Source organism: Hippoglossus hippoglossus, chromosome 8 (assembly GCF_009819705.1).
Source record: "Hippoglossus hippoglossus isolate fHipHip1 chromosome 8, fHipHip1.pri, whole genome shotgun sequence".
Taxonomy (NCBI): Eukaryota; Metazoa; Chordata; class Actinopteri; order Pleuronectiformes; family Pleuronectidae; genus Hippoglossus; species Hippoglossus hippoglossus.
In genome coordinates this window covers 23,294,758-23,308,989 of record NC_047158.1, presented here as the reverse complement: position 1 = coordinate 23,308,989, position 14,232 = coordinate 23,294,758, and the positions used below count along the sequence as shown (strand labels likewise).

Sequence of the window (14,232 nt, the reverse complement as noted above, 5' to 3'; positions counted from 1 at the left end):
TGCTGCCTTCAGGGACCGACGGAAATGTAACACTCCGCAGCGGAAAGTACTTTTGCTCGAGTACATCTCTGTACTTTACTTGAGTATTTTTACTTTATAGGACTTTACTTGGAGAATCATAAACCCAATAAACTATAAACCAGTGGTTCCCAAGGTACTGTATTCTGCATAAATGTGAATATAATATGAAAATACATAAAGAAAAACACGTATTCCTATATGTATATAACTGCAATAAAAGTCAAGACTAAATAAATCAATATATCAAACATGCATCAGTTTATAGAAACTATTAATTTATATAAATCTGTTTGGTCCTTTGACTAATATCTTCATTATTTGATGCTGCTTCATCTTAAATGTTTGCTTCTTCAAATACAACTGTTACATTCATGATGTATTTTATGTTAATAAATAAAATGTATAACCAAATAAAACTTACATTTTTTGGTTTTTATTTTTTAACCAAAATATAACTGATTTGAAAAAGTGGAGGTTTTTACCAGGAACACCTGAATCTGACTCCGCGCGACCTCGTCTGCTCTTCTCTGGCGCGCTCCCTGACGCACACGCACTCGTGCACGAGTTCAGTTTGATTAAAACGTTTTTGTTCAATATTTAAATTGTATGTAACTGTAACTGTAATATAACTTCAAGTAATGTAACTATAATATTACAAGTAACTAAAGTAACTGTAATGCACCTACATAAAACAAGTACTGTAATGTAACTACAGCAACTGTAATTTGACTACATGTAACTGTAAAGTAACTACAGTAACTACAGATACTGTGACTGTATTGTAAATACTGGAACTGATGTAAATAACGTAACTACATGAAGCTGGTTGCACTTGTGTTCTTTATAATGCAGGACTTTCTGGTAATAGATTACTTGGCTGGTTGAGGTGTTTTGATTGGTGGGAGCAGCTGTGACATCATCAGGAAACAGGTGTAAAAACAAACCATTGCTTCTTTATTGGTCGGTGGTTTTACAGTAGTCTCTCGTACGTAGCTGCCTTGAGTTTCTCTTTTTGTCTCTTTTTACTTTTTGTTCAACTTCTTCATTTTTTCATCAACAACAGAAGAACCGAGACAAAGAAGAAAAAGGAACAAAACAAAGTAACAAACGTTAAAATGCCCATTTTCACAACAAAAAGTACATTTGGCAAAACGTGATGATGATCCAGTGCATCTTTAAAACACCCGCTCACTTTTTACTAAGATATGTCAGACATCTGATTGGATAAGAGCTTTCAGGAGTCAGAGATTATCGTCCAATCCGATTTGATCTCGTCACTTGTTGCTAGGTGAAACGTGAAGCATCATCGGCGGGACAGAGCGAAACATTACAGTAAAAAAATAAATCACAACAGAATACAAAAATAAAAACTGACCCATTTACACTGTGACACGTGGATCTGGTGAGTTTATGGCACAACATGGCGTCGACACGGCGTGGTGGATATTTGAATTGTCACCACCGATGGTGTCGATTCACGGACTACGTCACACGTCAACACCGACCTGCTGCTTCTTTACGATGTGCGACCTCAGGCCGACATGGGGGGGGCCCAGGCCCTGTGCCCCCCCCATGTGAATGGCCCCCATCCACTAATCAGACGACAGATTGTGGGAGTCTCTTCTCTACGGAGGTTATTTTGCAGATGAACACCAGGGGTCCCTGTGTTCCGTGATCTTTTGATGACGATTATAAAATGAACAATAACTACTGACAGTGTGAAGCTTTTACTTTAAACAGAGCAAAATAAACTAAATCAACCGACAACAGCATCGCAAAAGGTTTTTGAAAAACAACATAAACAGTTGATCAATTATCAAAGTGGTCATCGATTCAATTTCACTTTGTTTACAAAACAATTGGTCAACTGGTCATCTCAGGCCTCGACACAATCTGTGTTGTTTGCATGTTAGCTTGTTAGCCAGAACTGCTAATATGCTAGCAACACAGGTCTCTAAATAGCTTCCATTTTCCCGCTCGTTCACTCAATATAATTTCATCTTTGTTTTGTTGAGTTTCGGTCTGATGACAGCGGATGTGGTGCAACAACGAGGCTAACGTAGCCTCAGCTAGCTGTTATGGCGGCCAGCAGAGGGAGACTGTAGTCCATGACACATTTAAACAGCCAGTTCACACGTGACTCAGTTTCCATCGCGTCACAAACATCTGAATTCCTGTTTCGCCCCTTTTTCTTACTTTAATGCGTCACAACAATAATTCGATTTTGTTTGGTTTTTTTACCCGGCATTGACCTTCCACAGAAATACAATCTGAATAGTGCAGCGAAACAGGAAGTGATGTCATCACGTAGAAAACAGACGGCGACAAATTCTTTACGAGTGATGGCCGTGAAACATCAAAGTTCAGATTCAGCAGGATGGAAGCTGACGTGGCACGGAAATAAATAAAACCTGACGTAAAGAAAAAACAAAAAACTCCTGAGAAAAAACAATCAATCACCAATCAATGATGAAGAATCTGATCGGAGGCGACGATGGAGGGAAACAGCTGATGTAAACAAACAAAGAACAAACATGTACAATTGAGGCGAATGTTGAAGACGTTGAGGCTCAGATTCAAACACACACACACACACGCGCACACACACACACAAAGAAAGAAAAACACCTTCAACCAAACATCACCTGCGGCCCCGCCCCCTCCACAGCCAGCTGTTTAAAGGAACAGTCCCAGCGCAGAATGAGGTCAGACCAGGTGACCACACGGGGGCGCTAACCTTCCTCAACGTGAAACAAGACCATTCAGGCTGCGTCCACACCGATTCATTTAAAAATGAGTGTTTCAGCTACGCATCAGCAACAATCTCTGACGCACCACACACCTGAAAACACACGTCACATGACCGGTCACCTACACTGGTCATGTGATGTAAACAGGAAGTAGATTGTCTCCTCTGTAGTTGGTTGCTTAGTAACAGAAACTCCTCTGAAGGAGGAGCAGTGAAGAGTCAGAGCAGGGATTTCTTTTCTCTGAGCGACGACGAGGTGGAACTGTTACCGACAGGAAGTGTTAGCGACGCTTTGTGTTCACCGCTGGTCGTCGAGTCATGTGACTGATGAGAACCAATCAGGAAGAGAACGTGTCATCGTTTACTAAAGTCTCAGTTTCTGTTCGTCCAGACTCAAACACAATTTATCAAAATAAAAGGAGACCAGTTTACACAAGTCTCTGATTTAGAGGCTGGAAAACTCCACCAGGCGTAACCATAGCAACAGCTTTAAAAATATAACGTGTCAGTGTGGGCGGAGCTTTGAAGATTATTGTTTACCTTGTGAAAGTTGACTATGGGACGGAGGTGATGAGGGGCCAATCGAAATAAAGCACAGTCCCTTCTTATGATTTGAACTCCTGCTCGTACTGCACACACACACACACACACACACACACACACACAGACAGACAGACACACACACCCCCCCCCCAACACTGACATCCATACACACCCACACTGCAGCTCAGCCTCTGATTGGATGGTGGACGTGATGAGGTACGTTCATGACGCTCATGAATAAAATGCGTTTGACTCGGCGACGTGTCGCATCCGACAGGTTTGATACTTTTGTTCTATAAACTTGTCTAAACTTTCGTATGTACATCATTTCTGAAGCTGCAGGAAACACTGACGTAACAACATCCACCACAGGCTTACAGGCGCCCCCTAGTGGCAGCATCTCAACCACGACTTCCCCAGTGAGCGTCCAGTCAGGGACCTTTGCTACATGCCAAGTCTCTCATTCGATTGGTCATTTTCCTTTGAAATGAAAATGGGATTGATGTCATTTAAACTCGTTGGCCAGTTCCACCTGAACTCGGGGAGTCAGGTCATCGCCTCACAGACGCAGCTCGGACAGAAACCGCCGGCCCGTCAGCATGAGGCTAGGTGACATCACGTGATAGGGACATGAACGACAGGAACCTGAGGTGCGACACATCAGGATCGTCTAAATGTGATTCGTCCGCTCATTTAACTGCACCAGATCTGAAGATAGCCTAGCTTAGCACAAACACTGGAAGCGGAGGGAAACTGTTAGCTGCAACTTTTCTAAAAGTCGATATGGTCCCCAACCTACAACTCTCACTTCCTGTGGGGGCGTGTCGGGGGGGGGGGGGGACATCCTGTTGTGCAGCTGCAGACGAGCAGGTGGACATCGGTGGGACGATTGGTCGCAGGGTGGACGGAAGGAAGGATCGATGGAGAGGAGGGAGGGAGAGGAGTGTGTTGGGGTCCAAAGGTTAAAGGTCATTTACAGTAAACTACAGATATTTACACACAGCCAGAATTATACAGAGAACAAATATGTACATGCTCAGAGTTTCTATTGTTTTACTATGACCCACAATGTCATCGCAAAAATATATCCTCCTCCTCTTGCTCCTCCTCTGTCTGTAGTGTAAGGAGCTGGGGGGCGGGGCTGTCAGGTGGCGTGGACTTTAACTGTTCTTCATCAGCGTTCTGTCTTCAGGAGGGCAGGAGGAGGAGGAAGCGACTGTGGCAGAGGAAGAGGAGGAGGAGTTGTGGGAGGGGAAGGAGAGCAGCTGTCCAGTCTCAGACGAGAGGAGCGAGCAGGAGCGAAGGTCGACCGTCTGCAGGGACGAGCAGCGACGCAACAACGAGACGCACTGCTCTGTCACTTTAACACAACCTGAAAACACACACACACACACACACACACACACACACACACCAGGTGGTTCAGTCAACAACAACAACGTGGGAAAAATAACTAAAATAATTAATCATAGTTCACTGGAAAAATTAAAATTAAATATAAAAGCAAATTGTTAAATAATTACACTAACTGTAAAATAGTGTAAATATAGTAACTGTAGAATAAATGAAAAATAACTATTCAGTAATTAAGTATCGATAACAATTGAATCTTCTTTTCAGTGATTTGAAAGCCAGACTCTTGGAAACAGGATCAGACGAGTCTGGTTTAAACCTGAATCAGACTTTTGTTCACCTGCCAGGTTGATGTGGGTGAGGCTCTCTCTCAGGGGGGAGACGGGGGAGGAGAGGGTGAGAACCGTCTGGTCTGTGATGTTTCCACACTGACTCAGGTCTAACCTGACCAGGTGAGGAACGTAACGCACCAGCAGACGAGACGACGCGTCCGTCAGATCCAAACCGGCCAATCGCAGCTCCGTCACATTCTGGAAGCGTCCTGCTCTGGTCTCCCCGTGAGCTGATTGACCAATCAGAGCGCAAAGTGTATGACAGATGGATTTGATCATTTTAAGTGATTCCACCATGAACCAGAAATAAAAGAACATGCATTTCATGAACACAATAAACCTTTTCAAAATGAATTGAAAGATTTCATTAGAAATATAAAACTATATGAACAATCTTTAATTAAGGTCTAATTCTCTCATTAATAAGCATTTAATTAGAGATTAAACGACTTCATTTATAAACGAATGATTCATAGCACTTCAGTGAGTCATCAATGGTTCATGTGTGACTTCCTGTCAGGTGATGTCATGTGCGTCTCACCTGTCCTGGTGTCAGGTGGGGGGGCGAGCAGCTCTCTCAGGTGCGAGTCCTTCAGGTCCTCCACTCGGCTCAGATCCAGCAGCCTCAGACACGGACACACGGCCTGACACAACGCCGACACCACCGGCCACGCACAACCACACACGTTCAGCTCCAGCAGACCTGCACACACAGGTGAGACTGAGTGAGTGAGACACACACACACACACACACACACACACACACACACACACACACACACACACACACACACACACACACACACACACACACACACACACACACACACACACACACACACACACACACACCTTGCAGGCGGTTGATGAGCCACATCAGCTGTTTCTTGGAGATGTTGGTATATCCCAGGTTGAGGGAGACGGGCTGGCGGCGGATGATACCACTCAGCATAGGGGGGGTGATGGAGCGCTGGCGGCTCAGGTCGATCTGAGTCCACAACCTCTTGTCGCAGCACCTGATGGACACAGAGACACAACAACACGTCAGTCTGACAGCAAGAGTTTAACGACGACACATCACAAACGATCAGAGTCAAGATGTGACGACGACAGTGTCACATGGTTCAGGTGGAAACAGTTAGGGATGTCACATGTTCAGGTAGGTCAAGAAAGAGATGCTGATAGGTCTGTAAGCAGGATGTGTGTGAACGATGTCATGTGACCTTTATTAGTCACAATATAAAACTTCGATTCATGTTATTTAACCAGTTTAATATGTTATCCTTTTATGGTGAAAGACATCCTGAACAATCATGTGGTTGTTTACTTCTAACTTACTGTGACATCATAATGTTTACAGACATGTCTCGGGCTCCTCCCACACTGACACCTTTAGTTATAAAACTCATCCCTGTTGCTATGGTTACGCCTGCTGGAGTTTCCAGCCTCTGAATCAGAGACTTGTGTAAACTGATCTCGTTTCAGTTTGAAAACTCTGGGTTTGTGTTTGAGTCTGAACAGAAACTGAGACATTAGTAAACGATGACACGTTCTCTTCCTGATTGGTTCTCATCAGTCACATGACTCGACTACCAGCGGTGAACACAAAGCGTCGCTAACACTTCCTGTCAGGAACAGTTCCACCTCGTCGTCGCTCAGAGAAAAGAAATCCCTGCTCTGACTTTTCACCTTCACTTCTGTTACTAAGCAACCAACTGCAGAGACAATCTACTTCCTGTTTACATCACATGACCAGTGGACGTGAACTGTCATGTGACGTGTGTTTTCAGGTGTATCAGTGTGGGAGGAGCCTCAGTGTCTCAGGTGGTTGTGAACTCACCAGCGGCTCCAGGTGCGACACACCCTCATGCAGACGCAGAGCTCTCTGTGGCTCAGGTAGGTGAAGACTCGGAGCCAGACGTCACGGGTCATGATGTGCGATGCTCCGCCATCCAGAGGCAAACAGCTGGGCTCTGGGCAAGTGGGTGGGGGGCGCACCAGGTGTCTCTCCATCTGAACAGGCCGGGGTGGCGAGGGCACGGCCGGGGGGCTGCGCTTCATCATCTGAGAGCGAGGGGCAAGACGTGATGGCTGGGAGCAGGGGGACGCAGCCATTGTTGACATCATCAAGCCGCCTCCCCCGGGGCCTCCCCCACCTCCCCCATTGGAGGTGGGAATGGACAAGGAGGAAATGTTGTTTCTGGACACCTGGTTCTTGCTGTTGCTACGGATCTTGTTGCCACGGCTCCCACTTCCCTTGGTGCCACCCCCTCCTCCCCCACCATGTCTGTGATTGGTCAGAACCCCGCTGGCGTTCTCCTTCTCACCTCCCTCCCTCACCCCTCCCGTCCCACCTCTTGTCCGTCCGTTGCGCGCCTCCTGCCCATTGGTCCGCTGCTTCCCCGTGAAGCCATCATGCTGCGAGGATGGAGGCATCTGATTGGATGAGAGGGGTGAGGGTGGGGGTAGGGAGGAGGAGTTTTTCCTGGTCCTTTCTGATGTGGGCGTGTCCTCGTCCTCTCCGTCCAGCTGCCCTCCTTTACGTCCTCTTGGAGGTAACCCCACATCTCCTCCCCCTCTCCGCCGTGTCTTGTCTCCCCCTACCCCCACCTCCTCCTCCTCCTCCTCCTCACCCCTCCCTCCCTCCCCCTCCGACTCCTCACTGGCACTGAAGCCCAGCTCGGCCAGACGTCTCTCCCTCTCCCTCTCTCTCTCCCTCTCCCGCTCGCTACGACTCCTCTCCCTCTCCACCCGGCCCCCACTGCTGTTGCCATAGACAATTGGAGGAGGCGGGGCAGGGGAGGACGACGATGGCGAGGAGCCTCCACCCTGCTCCCCCCTAAGGGAATCGTCGGAGTCAGACTCGGAGTCGGACTCAGAACTGGAAGAGGAGGAAGAGGAGGACTCGGGCCGACGCTCCAGCAGACACATCCTCTTAAAACGTTCAAGTTTCTCTCTGTGATGCGACCGCTGGTCCGCACTCGACACGCCCCCTGCTCCCCCCCCTCCTCCCCCAACACCACCAGGTTGAGAAGACGAAGACGAAGAGGAGGAGCCCTGAAATCCACCAGCTGACGATGTGGGACCATTAGACTCCACCACTTCCTGTTTGGGTTTCTTAAAAGAAAAGATTCAAAAAGTTGTAATGACACAGACACACAGACACACAGACACACACACACACACACACACACACACACAGGTATCAAGGTCCTACCCCTCCACGTGCTCAACTATGTCGTCTGTTTTTACATAATTTAATAAGTAATTCAAATGAAATATTCCGATCACAATGTGGACACAGCAGGTGTTAATCACAGTCTCTCTTTCTGTCTCATCTGAATAACACGTGGTCTTCGACTGGCCGACCAGCGACGTGACGTGAGAAAAGATTTAACGACACACTGACGACACCGTAAACATGAACTTTAGTCCGTCACATCACGCTGACAGAAACATGGGTGTGAACGAAGCCTTAGTACCTTTTTCAGGCGTTTCTCATGGGCAGCTTTCATCTGGACAGAAACAGACAGAAGGTCAGAGGTCACCACCCTTCACAATAAAAGTCCTCTGTGTCTCCTACAGCTGGAGGACTTTTTCTGTGAAGCTCCACCACTTTGGATTATTATCTATGCGCTCATTATCAAAATAAAATAATCAATGATTTGAGATGTCATTGGTTTGATATTTTACACTTTAACCAAAAACTTTAACATGAATAAGAAGAAAAAGAAAATATATATAGAACTTGAGTTAAGAAATCAAACAACTTATTTATGTAAAATATAAACATGAATGTTTATTCTGTAAAATATGTTTTTCTTATCGTGAACATTAACACTGATGTGACGTCTGACTAAACATCAACATGTCATGTGTAAATACATGGAACTCCACCTTCTTCTTGGCTCCGCTGTCCTGAGGCAGCTCCTTCTCCTTCTTCCTCTTGTGGCCCCCCTCCGTCGTCCTTCCCCCCTCCTCCAGGGAGGGAGGGGCTTTCTTTTTAGGGGGCGGGTCATCTGTGAGCTTCCAACGGCCCACCTCCCCGTTATCGAGTCGCCGCTTCCCTGAGCCATCGGCCTGGTCCTGGAGACAGACACAGGTCAGTCACCGCTGCACTGATGCAATGATGCCGTTAAAAAGTTTCCTGGTCCCTGAGTCCTAGTCCCTCAGTTCTGAACCCTTTTTGACCAAGGTGAATCTGATGCTAGGTCTGGTTTGAAGTTGGTTCAAGTGTGCTTTTCCATGGAATAGAGCCACGTCGTTACATCACGTGTACAGTTTTTGAATTCTCAGCCACACTAGACTTCAAGCACAACATAAGAAATGGAGGACGACTGTATTTCTTTTCAAGTATGCCTCCGACGGGTTTATAACATTTGTACAGGTTTAGTTTTTTCAAACTGGTGGTCACAATGTTTTGGTCGTATTGGTCTTGTTGGTCATGATAAACCCGCCCCCAGCCCCTGATGTAAGCAGTTCTCTCTTTAGAGCAGCTAAGTGTACCAGAGTTGAACCTGTTTTTCTGGCCATGAGACAGTTCTTTGGCCATCACAACACAAAGAACCAGTTCGAGATCAGGCACTGTATTGCATTGCTGTGGGAAAGGGGTCCCTGAGTCCTGGACCCCGAGTACAGGTACCCGAGTCCAGGACCCTGGTCTGACTCACCTTACTGGTCTTGCCCTCCTTGTGGCACTTGGGACACTCCCAGCAGTTTGGGATCTCGTCGTTAATGATTCCTTCAGCTTTACCCATCTGAGGAGGAGACACAGCGTCAGTCTGAGAGTTGTAGAGAAACGATCAATGATTCTGATTATTGATCCGACCTGATCACCAACCTTCAGGCAGCTAGGGTGGATAATTTCATTACAGATGGTGCACTCCATCAGAGAGAGGCTGAACTTCTCCTCCTCCGAGTCCACAGTGTCCTCCTTCCCTGCCTCGCCACACGCAAAACACACCGCCGTGTGAGGCAGCACGGGCTGTACGGAGACACACAGGTGATTGAGGGACAGGTACATCAGCACCCGAATTACAAAGACGGAGAGAGAGAGAGACAGGTGGACAGGTGGCCATACAAAGAGAGACAGGTTTTGTGTGAAGACGTTTGTCAGCTGGACTTTTAAAACACTGTAGAATATGATTGTTAATTTGATTACAGGGCTCCAGACTAACTTCTGCTGCTCCTCACTGAACATTTGAGAGGCACCAGCACAAAATGTAGGCAGCGACATGCAACACATTCATATTTTTACCATTTCCCAACTGTTTTACTGATAAATGTTTTGGTAATGAATAGACAATTTAAAATGCAGAAATGTGCGAAGCACTACTTCAAAAAGTGAAGTAGTGCTTTAAAAGGTGCTTTAAGTGCTGAGAAAAACACCTCAGTGGTGCTTTTTAAAATATTAAAACCAAATAAAAAAAACTGATAAATGTATACATATATGTGGTCAGCTCATTAGCGTCATTACAGCACAACCACAACAAAACAAGTAAACAAGGAACTTCCTCTTTCAAGCCTCTCCTTCCCTTTAGAGCAGGGGTGGGGAACTCCTGGCCTCCGGGCCGTGTACGGTCTTCAAGATTGTTACATCATAAATACAAAAAAACACACGCACATGCCACCAAAAATCTTGCTCACACCAGTGTGCATCATCTGAAGCCATTTTCAGACATGACCTCTGGGTAAAATCCAGAGAATTGGCTACAGACTGTGTAAAGTTATAAATTTGCGACTAAATGTAGTCTGGAGCCCTGTAATATTAATATTCTGAGATGAAACAATGACCCATAAATAACCCAACAACAGAAATGATATGAACAGCTGTGTGTGTGTGTGTTTGTTAAAGCATCTCTCTGAAAAACCACTGCGATGGATCAAAGCCAACTCAAGACTCCATCCAGAGATGGTTGCCATGGAAACCCAGCATCGTTGCCTGCTGGGATGCAGCTGTGGGTCGATGCTATTTGAAGAATCGACACGAATAAATGAAAGGTAAAAATCAGTGTGTGTGTGTGTGTGTGTGTGTGTGTGTGTGTGTGTGTGTGTGTGTGCTGGACTCACAGCCGTGCACTGTCTCAGGAGGCAGGACTGCTTCATCCGACCAGGCCCTCCGAACTTCTTCATGTCCTTACAGAAGTGACACTCTCCACACTCGGTCCTCATGCACGCCTGGCAGCGCCGGCACCGCGTCCGCCTGCGCCTCGCCCCCCCGCCGGCCCCCCCGCCCAGTGCCTTACTGCCCGACATCCCCGAACAAGTCAGCTGCAAACACAATCAGAGATGGCAACTGGTCACCATGTGATCACAGAGCATCACCGTATCATTGTTTTCATTATTGATCATCAATTAATCAGTGAATCTGTAACATAAAAAAACATGAGTCAATGATTCTATGATCCACCGGATCATCGTGAGCACTTTGTGAATGAGCTTCAACTTCTCAGAGACGGAATTTGAAGACATCCGATTAGTATGAATGAAGCCTGAGACCTGATAACTGACACATCAGGAGGTTCTGAGACACCGGTCACATATTTGTCACTGTGAGCGTGTCCTAAGTCAGACTGAAGGACCGCCCACTCAGCTTATGACCTCTGACCTCGAATGTTTCATAATGAACCAGATTATTTTCACTTTTCTCAGTTTCACACTCACTGGTTTATTTACAAAATCAACACTGATCACACAAATTAATTTAATTTGTTTTTAAACGGAACGGATGTGAACGGATCGGGTCCAGTCTACATCCAGGACATGGTCAAACCTCACAGCCCGTCCACTCCACTCCGCATCGGCCAATCAGCTGCTCCCTCACTGCGAGGGACAGCTGTCACTCAACAACATCAGGACTGTTTTGCTGTCCTGGCTCCTAAACGGTGGAACCAGCTCCACATGGACATCAGGACACAAAGTCTACACAGCTTCCTCCAGACTGAAGACACTTCTCTTCAGACCACACCTCGGTTAAGAAGATGATGAATGAATACAAATGATTAAGTTTAGTTGCTTGTACATGTTGCACTTTGTAGTTTGGCTTTTGAAGCTATGTAATGACTTGATTCTTGCTGTTCTGGGTTTGTTCCCTCATAGTTGATGCACTTATTGTAAGTTGCTTTGGATAAAAGCGTCAGCTAAATGAAATGTAATGTTAAATGAGAAATCACACGAAGCAGCTTGATTCAGTTTGTAACTAGTTTGCCGAGCTGCTTCGTGGACACTTAAGAGTTCCAATTAGCGGTCGATCAAACAGGTGTAACGGACATTTATTTTCATTACTGATTAATCTACTAGGTTAGTTTTCAGATTAACTGCCTTGAAAATGTTTGTTATAATTTGCCAAAGGCCAAAGAGTCAGAGTCTGAAGAACATGAACAACACTGATTAGTTGGTTACAGAAAAACAACAAATAGTAGAAGCAGCAGATACTGGATCACAAATCGTCTCTAAGGGACAGTGAACAGAACTGATCAGAAACTGGTCGGTAGCTTATTAATCAATTGATGAGGCTGATTCATAATAATAAACCTAATGAGCTGTTAGCTGTGTTAGCAGTGGTAATAACAATACGATGTTTACAAATAAAATACTGATTCATTTTAATATTTGTGTTTATTATTGATTGATCAGTAATCGACAGGATCAATATTCCACAGTGAGACGTTCAGGTGTCTTCACCTCTGTCACGTGACCACTTCCCTTCACACGTTTCTCATCTTTGCTTTAAAAAAGGACTAAATCGATTAATGGATGATCGGTACAGCTGTTGATCGGGTTTCACCGGTAACTCACTGATCAATGAACCGACACATTATTTCAAACATTTAAAACCTTAAGCAGTTTTTCAGGTTTAAACTTTAACTCTCGGACCTGAAGACAATAATGAAGATGCGCATCTAGCACCACTTGGAACTGCTAGCGGCTAACAGCTAACGGCTAGCAGCTAACGTGTCAGAGTGCAGCTCTATTTAGAGAAGTGATCGCAAACAGGAGCGCGAGGACGTTTCTACACGCCGTGAATGCCCCCCCACCCCACAGGTATACGGGTACACGGGTATCTGGGGGCAGGGCTAGCGTTACGGGTGCTAGCGTGTTAGCAGGCTAGCTGTCCGCTCCCCCTCCCCGCAGTACGCTTCCTCTTTCATTATCTCCCCATTCCAGAAACACCCGGCCGGGCAGGTGGGGCTCAGGGAACCCCGCCTCACCGCCGGTTCTCCGGGTGCAGGTGCTCACCTCCTCGGATCAGGTCGCATGCTCCTCGGTCGCTCATTAGAAATAATATTAGCCAACAGCTAGCCAACGTTAGCTTCGGTGCAGCGCAGCTAGCCGTCCGCTTCCTTGTTCCTTTCTCCGCCAGGCTGCTGTTAGCTGCGGCTGCTTCACACGCGTCCCATCGTGGTAGCCTCTGGTGCCCCGGTTAGCTCCCGAGCTAAGCTAACAGACCCGCTGCGGGTTTAATGTATCGATGATCGAACTGATCGATAATATCGATACGTGCAGGGCGCAGTGAGTCGTGCCCATTCACTCCCCTCTCTCTCTCTCTCTCTCTCTCTCTCTCTCTCTCTCTCTCCTCAGCACGTTACAACGTGTTCCTCTCCGCTTCTTCCCGGGGGGGGTTCAAAACACCACGACCCGCTCGTTGCACCGGAGCAATAACCCTCCGCCAGAGCTAGACCCGCACATCACCGCACATCATATGCATCACATGTGCGGGACGAGCAGCGCGCGGCTATTGTTCTCCTATTGTGCCACTGTGTGTTTGTGCGGGCTGCGGGGCCGTGCGGGACTATGGTGTTGTGAGTCAGCTGATCTGCGACCCCCGCACTGATGACGTCACACAGGTGACCACACTCACCGACTCACCTCAGAGGGAGGGAGAGAGAGAAGACATGAATAAATTAATAAATACAACAGATTAAAAGATGCACGCCCCCCAGTCACTGATCATCTTTATATACAGTCACTGATCCTCTTTATATACAGTCACTGATGGTCTTTATATACAGTCACTGATGGTCTTTATATACAGTCACTGATCATCTTTATATACAGTCACTGATGGTCTTTATATACAGTCACTGATCATCTTTATATACAGTCACTGAAGGTCTTTATATACAGTCACTGATGGTCTTTATATACAGTCACTGATCATCTTTATATACAGTCACTGATGGTCTTTATATACAGTCACTGATGGTCTTTATATACAGTCACTGATCATCTTTA

At 46.3% G+C, this 14,232-nt stretch overlaps 1 protein-coding gene across 1 annotated transcript; it reads right to left on the bottom strand.

The window, feature by feature from the left end:
* Window positions 1-4,189: 4,189 nt before the first annotated feature.
* On the bottom strand, window positions 4,190-13,600 carry zgc:158376 (uncharacterized protein LOC100101643 homolog). Its single transcript, XM_034592852.1, has 11 exons — window positions 13,237-13,600; window positions 11,068-11,268; window positions 9,839-9,982; window positions 9,669-9,755; window positions 8,896-9,084; window positions 8,481-8,513; window positions 6,839-8,115; window positions 5,851-6,014; window positions 5,540-5,701; window positions 5,007-5,228; window positions 4,190-4,685 (listed from the first exon to the last, which is right to left on the bottom strand). Exons 2-11 carry the CDS (start codon window positions 11,251-11,253, stop codon window positions 4,474-4,476), a joined length of 2,676 nt encoding a protein of 891 aa, XP_034448743.1. The 5' UTR covers window positions 11,254-11,268; window positions 13,237-13,600; the 3' UTR covers window positions 4,190-4,473.
* Window positions 13,601-14,232: the final 632 nt, after the last annotated feature.